Genomic DNA, 7382 nt, shown 5'->3' with positions numbered 1-7382 from the left:
CAATCCCCAACATTCTGTGATTCTGTAATGTGAAGACTGTGTTGTCACCTTCAAATCTTGGGAAGTTTTTGCTTAAGAAGAGTAATGGTTTCTTTGGTGAAATTGGTGGCACTGGGTGCAAAGAGAAGGGATCCTGTTAAGTCTGAAAAAGGAATTGCTTTCCTGGTGACACAGCTGAGTCTTTTTGGGAACTAGGACTCAGGACAAATAGTTATCCTATGGTTTTTCTCTGTTATCTTTTTTGATGCCTTGTGGGTTTAGACTAGCTGTCTGAATACCATTTTGGGGTCTGTCTTTAAAAAGAGAAACATAAAAAAAGAAAACCTCCAAACCCTTCTCTTGTTTTTGGAAGTGGCAACTGTCAGAGTCCAAAATAATGGGGTTTTTAGATGTTTAACCTGTCTTTAAACTGTATTTTTATTAAACTAATCCTTCTCAAATTTATTCTCATATGATTTTTTTATTTATTTAATTGATTCTTTTGATTGATTGAGTCTAAATGTCTTCTGTTACACGACCTGCCTAATTGAAAGAAAAATGCCTTGACCTGTTATAACTGTGTTTTGGCAAAGCAGGCCTTCCTCATTAGTCGAGTCATCTTCAGTGACTGGCACTGAACTTGGTAGGCTCATGGTTTTAATTTTTTAATTTTTTTTTTTTTTTTTTTTGCAAGATTGTTTTCACTGAATCATAAGAACCCGCAGATTACAACATCCTGCCTCTTTCCCCTTGAGTCATTCCAGTGACTGAAAAGGATTGTCTCCTTCAGGAGGTGTCATTCCTGCCTGTCTATGGGTTGTGACAGAACGGGCTTCTGAGCTGGCTACCCTCTAGATGCAGTTGCAAAATAAGTGGTTTAATGATAATTCTGTGTTTGGCTATTCCACAATATTCATGTGTGAAGTTAGATGGGCCTCTGGGTGTTTGCTGGGCAGGCAAAAGCTGAAAGGTTCCTTGTTTGGTTTTGATGTTGTGTTTTGTTTTGTTTTTTTTTTCCCCCTTAATAATATTAATGTAGGGAGATGCAAGGAAAATAAGAACAGCTTTTATATTTCACTGGGGAAGGACTTTTCATAAGGGCAATGAATGACAAAACAAGGGGAAATGGGTTTAAGCTGAAAGAGGGGAGGTTTAGATTAGATATTAGGAAGAAGTTCTTCACTGTGAGGGTGGTCAGACACTGGAACAGGTTGTCCAAGGAAGTTGTGGCTGCTCCTCCCTGGAAGTGTTGAAGGCCAGGTTGGATGAGGCTTTGAGCAACCTGGTCTAGTGGAAGGTGTCCCTGCTGCTGGCAGGGGGGTTGGAACTGGATGAACTTTAAGGTCCCTTCCAACCCAAACCATTCTATGATTCTGTGATTATTTATTACACACTGTTGCATGCCTGACTTCTGTAAACTCACCTCTGATTTCCTTACACAGGACTAGTGAGTAACGTGATTTTCACAAGTCATGCTACAGAGCAGAAACATCCACTCCTTATGCAACTGCAGAGCCTTATCCGGGCGGCAAATCCTGGTGTTTCCTTCATCTTGGCAGAGAATGGAGTTGTAACTAGGTAACGTTAATCACTGTCCAGTGTTTGTCACTTTTGGCAGGTGAGATACATGCGCTTAGAAACTTGTGTTCTCTTGTTTTACTCTGGTAATTTATACAAAGGAGATGTGGGGTTTTTTTCTTCCATTACTTCTCATGCAAAAGGCATCTTCCCTTTACATTTATGATTATATAATAAATACTGGCATCAGGAAATGTTTGTTTTTGGTTGCAGAGTATGACTTATGTTACTGTTACTGTCATACTAAGGAAAAAAATACTCTTTAATTTTACTGTGAGTGATGCATTCTGGTTTATGTAAGTGCTATACAGATAGTGGCTATTTAATTGAACTTATACATTAAAAATCTTCATCTTTATCTCTTCACAGGAATGAGGATATTGAATTAATTCTCTCAGAAAGCAGTTTTTCAAATCCTCAGATGATGAGAGCTCGATATTTAATGTATCCTGGCTGGCAAGTATCTAGACTGAGAAATATTAAAACTATTTTTATAATTAACTTGAAGATTAAAAAGTCTCACTAACTTAATTTATATTTTTTTTCAAGACTACTCATTTGGAAAAGGCAATAGCTTTGTAAATCATTTTTTAAAGGGAGCTGATGAGTATTCTTAGCAGATACACGATTGCTGCCCTTTTATGGGGGAAAAGATCCTTTCTGGACACTATTTAAATCAATGGCAAGATTACTGTTGCTTTTCAGAAGAATAGAAAAGAACCCTCTGGGAATAAACTGGGAAGGATTGGGATGGGTGAGGTCAATAATGACTGGAGTAATTTCATTCTGACAGCTACTCAGCCTTACTGGAATGAACTTGCTATGTCAGTCTAGCTATTAGCAGAACAATTATTCATAAAAACCAGCAGTTTTTATTGACAGTCTTGGCAGAGGCTAAGGGCACAATAATACATGGTACCAAGCTTTCCATTTAATACTGAGTGATTATTTTTCATGGTTCAGGGCTCTTTAAACATCTTGTTGCATTTATCTGTGCTGCACCTATTTGGCAGCAAATGTAAACCTGTCAGCTGTTATAACTCAAGGCTGACTTGTTTTCTAGTTGGGTTTATAGTGCTGGAAGTATGATTTATTTACCATACCTTGCCAGTCTTGTATGTGCATATATCTTTTTATTCATAATTTTCCTCTAAATTGGATGCAAGTGAAGCTTCTAAAAGAGAAACTGGCAAGAACCTTGGGATGTCAGAGCTGCTTGTGGATTGTGTGGAGCCAAAGGGAGAGAGAAAGCAGGAAAAGAAAGTATTTAAGATTTTGGGACATTTGTTAATCTATTTGATGATAGTATGCAAGAATAGTAGGTACATAGTATGTAAGAAAAAAAAAATGCAGCAAGAAGAGCATCAAAAAGAGCCCTGAGCTCTTTGAACAACTGAATACTGTTAATATCACATTCTCATGAATGTCTTAGAGAAGAAGCTCTAAGAAGAAAGTTGTGGTTGTTTTTTTCTATAAGCAAAGCTTTCCTGTGGCAAAATAGATGATCCTTTTAAGAAGTTTGTTAGATGAAAAGCACCAGTGTGTATGTTTCCTGTATGTTAAAGCTGTGTGTTTGTTTTTGTCCTTAAGGTATGAAGGTAAATATGGAGCTGGGTCTATCTTCCCTCCAATGGTTCAGATCTGTGTGTGGTTTAATCGTCCTCTAGAAAAAACACGCTTTGTGACCAAATGTAAAGGTACAAATGAACTTTGACTGACTTGATTTAAATCCAAGTTTGAAATACTGAGCAATAGAGGGGGAAAGAAGGCACTGACGTAGCACAGTTATTTAATTACTGCTGAAGTAAACTTTTAATTGAAAATTCAGCTTTCCTTCCTTTAAGTACAGTAAATTGTCTTCTTTAGTGTCTGCTCTGGAAAATTGACCCATGATTTTGTTCAGATGAAAATCTAATTGAATTTTTGGTTTCTAGAGACCGAGATACTTATTTTCATATGTGTGCTTTTTATTTTATGTTTAATTTTATTTAGCAGTGTTGAAATACAGTTTATAAGTGACCATCAGCTTCTACTTTTTATGCCAAATAGTTCTTTATAGTTACTAGAAAATAGACTCAACTCTGTGTTAACCTATGAGAGTAGATACATAATCATGCCTTTCCTTCTTTCCTCAGTGAAACAGTGTTAAGGAGCATCATTTTACTTTACACACACACTGTAAGCATTCATTATGCCAAACACGTGTTATTTCCCACCTACCCCATAGCAAGAAATGAGAACATAGAGAAATGTTCTGTAGTGGGGCTCTGGGGTTGCTTTTTCCCCTGAAGCAGTAGGATGTGGATCAGAGACCTGTAGCATAGGTCTAACCAGAAGTTACACCAAGGAGAAGAACAATAAGTGAGATAATGTGTTTGTCTTGTATTTCAAACAGGAATTAAGTCATTGCTCAAGCCAAGTCCTTTTTCTGGAAACATTTATCATATCATGGGCAAAGTTAAGTTTTCAGGTAAGGGCAAATCACTTCTTAACATAGAATGGTTTGGGTTGGAAGGGACTTGAAAGCTCATCCAGTTCCAACCCCCCTGCCAAGCAGGGACACCTTCCACTAGACCAGGCTGCTCAAAGCCTCATCCAACTTATGCATTATCTTATCATTGCACCACATGTGTATGTATTTGAAAACTTTTCTTTATGTACTATACTCTCTAAACCAATGTGTTGATGTTAGATTAGGAATTATCAAGATGTGTCTTTCTTCCACCTTCTCTTTCTTAGATTCTGATAAAGTGATTGAAGTCTGCCACAACACATCATCTAATTCACTAAGCCTTGTGCCTGTTCAGGAGGGGCCAACTCCTCCTGATTCAAGAAGCGATAACAGAGATGGCAGCAGTCAACAGGAGTTCTTCCTTGTGTTCATTGGCTGCTCTCTGAAGGAAGAGGATATAAAAGACTGGCTCAGAGAAACTGCAAAACAGGTTTGTGGGCATGTTTCCTTCTGTTTGGCATTTCTTAACAACAAAAGGAAGAATCCAACAAAAGGAAGAATGTCCCAATGAAACTTTTTTTTTTTGATCTTTTTTCTTTCTACCAAGGTATTAACATTCCAGAGTATAAATGTATTTCAGAGGACTAACAGTTTGCAAATGTGTATTGTAATTTGTCTATTGTTTTAATATCTGCTACACTGTATTCATGGATTGATCTGCTTTTGAACACTTGAGCAAATGGAGTACACCCAGAATAAACACCCTATCATTTAGCTGAGACACGATTGCCAAAAGCTAAAGTGTAGTATGAAATAAATCTTCTTGAAGTACCTGAACACTGCAAAGCTGAAAACTTGTTTTGATTCACTAAATTAAACCTCCTTGGAAATAATCCATTGAAATAGAGGGTAGAATTTTTTTTTTCATTCTGTCTTGACTAATTTGTCAAGTGCTGCAGCTATGTAAGACTTCATGTGTTTCTGCATGGCTAACATACCTGTGCAATAGAAGCTGCCATAGGGAACAGGGAATAAGCACATCATAAGAAGCCTGGAAGGCACATTTTGCAGTTGTGGTGCCTTGCTAACTTCACACAGTGACTGACACGACGTAACCAGGAGTACAGGACAAGATGGTTTGCTGCTACACAACCAAATAATACCAGGTCTTAAGAAGTGAGTCTTGAGGCTTGATTCAGAAATATACTTGGACAGAAACTGTTCAGCCATACAAATCGGATATTTTCACACTCTAGTTGGAACCTGAATCTATAGTTTCAACTGTGCCCTTTCCCAATGCCCATTTTGGAACATTTGTTACCTAAAAATGCTCATGGTTACTTCTTTATGGCTTAGGATTTGCATAGTATCTCTTAAAAAGTTCATAGAATCATAGAATGGTTTGGATTGGAAGGGACCTTAAAGCTCATCCAGTTCCAACCCCCCTGCCAGCAGCAGGGACACCTTCCTCTAGACCAGGTTGCTCAAAGCCTCATCCAGCCTGGCCTTGAACACTTCCAGGGAGGAGCAGCCACAGTTTCTCTGGGCAACCTGTTCCCACCCTCACAGTGAAGAACTTCTTCCTAATATCTAATCTAAACCTCCCCTCTTTCAGCTTAAACCCATTTCCCCTTCTTTTGTCATTAACTGCCCTTAAGTTGTGTAGGGAGAGAAAAAAATCGAAGGATCTTCTCTCACCTCTGTTCTCCTAGCAGGTTGTGTTACTTCAGGGAAGTATACATTTTCTGTGATGATATCTCATGTTCTGTGTATATCATGTAGGTAATATATGGAGACAAATGCTTTTGATGTGTAAGAAAGCACTCTATGGAATGCTATTTTAATTTTATGAAGACTTGGAACTTAAAATTAAATGTGTATCTCGAATGTGAGGTACTTCCTCTTTGAGCAGTTCAAAACTACATATAGTCTTCGTACAATCTGACTGGTCATGACTAATTTAGGGTTTCAGATAGTTCTGAGAATTGCTGCGTGCAAGAAATTAATTACAGAACGTTCAGACTAAAAACTAGATTGTTTTTCTGTTCACATGCCAATTTTTTTCTGTTTTTTTTTTTAAATGTAGACCTGTATTTAAATTGTATTGTTTAAAATTGTATTGCTTAAAATACTTTTAGAATTTGTCATCTCTAATGGTGCTTTATGTGAGATCACCTAAGTTCTGCTTTTATTTTCAGAGCGCAGTTGTGAGTGCTTTAATATTGAATAATTCTGTCTAGAAATTCATTGTAAAAATACATGCTTCTATAAAGAATACTTTGTGCTGAACTTGAGCATGGTAGCATGTGATCATAGATTTCACTGCCTTTACCCACATTTTCAAGACAGAACTTTTCTGTGGCTTGGGGAAGGGGTGGGGGGGGCTCTTTTGGGGGGTTTTTTGGCTATTTTGTTTTGTTTTGTTTTTTTAATGTAACTAAACTGTAGCATCACATTGTCACACAGTAGGTATATAACTAGGGTCTAATTCTTCCTACAGAAACCTCAGAGGAAAGCCCTGAAAACCAGAGGAATGTTAACCCTTCAGGAAATAAAAAACATTCATGTAAGTAGAAACAATTTGTAGCAAGTCCTTTTTTAGCCTGATTTTCTTAAATATCCATTTGTATAATAAAGCACCTTCCGTACTTGCTGTAACAAGTGTGCTGAATGCTAAATTATCTCAACACTTTTTATACACTTAAAACATAACTGAGGCTGTCCAGGAGGGATGTGAGAGATAAATCTTGGTGTTATCTCAGAGCTTCAAGTTAGGGGGATGTGTAGGGTTTTGTACAAACATCCACTTTTGGTTACTGTAATGGGATTTCCCCATTTTTTTCACCCTGTTCTGTGCTGTACAGGTTGTCACATACAAATTAGGATCCCAAATATCTAATCCTACCCTCATCAACTACCTTTAGGTTGGAAGTGCTATCTCTGGAGTTGGGTTCCTAAGAGTTTGGCATGGCTATGGTTAGTCTTGCTGTACCTAATGCCCCTAGTCCATATGGATGTAGTTTGTCATACTGATTTTTCAGAGCACTCCTTTATAGCTGGGAGCCATACCTTCCTCCCTGGCTGTTAAGTTCAACAGAAGGAATTTTTCTTTTATCTATTTAAGTTTGTTAGGACTGTCTCTAAGTAAGTTTTAAATCTTTAATGTATGTTATTTTTTCTTAATGTAGGTGAAACGCCACTTGGATCCACTTCCAGCTGGTTATTTCTACAATGGGACTCAATTTGTGAATTTTTTTGGTGACAAAATGGATTACCATCCATGTATCCTTTAAAATGTTGGGGTGTTTTTGGTGAAGGTTTTAGGTAAGCCACCGGCTATGCAAATCTGAAATGTAGACTGTCAAAGCAGATC

At 37.6% G+C, this 7382-nt stretch overlaps 1 protein-coding gene across 1 annotated transcript; it reads left to right on the top strand.

Moving 5' to 3' along the window:
* Window positions 1–1419: 1419 nt before the first annotated feature.
* LOC104529823 (uncharacterized protein C20orf194-like) lies at window positions 1420–7291 on the top strand (the record flags this gene model as incomplete). Its single annotated transcript, XM_010174233.1, has 7 exons — window positions 1420–1557; window positions 1927–2013; window positions 3148–3254; window positions 3953–4027; window positions 4297–4499; window positions 6510–6575; window positions 7198–7291. Coding segments are annotated over exons 1-7 (709 nt in total), but the record flags the coding sequence as incomplete, so codon positions are not given.
* Between the last annotated feature and the right edge of the window lie 91 nt (window positions 7292–7382).

This window comes from Antrostomus carolinensis, unplaced genomic scaffold (assembly GCF_000700745.2).
Source record: "Antrostomus carolinensis isolate BGI_N321 unplaced genomic scaffold, ASM70074v2 scaffold46618, whole genome shotgun sequence".
Taxonomy (NCBI): domain Eukaryota; kingdom Metazoa; phylum Chordata; class Aves; order Caprimulgiformes; family Caprimulgidae; genus Antrostomus; species Antrostomus carolinensis.
The sequence above is the reverse complement of the archived record's forward strand: the minus strand, read 5'-3'. Positions and strand labels throughout refer to the sequence as shown.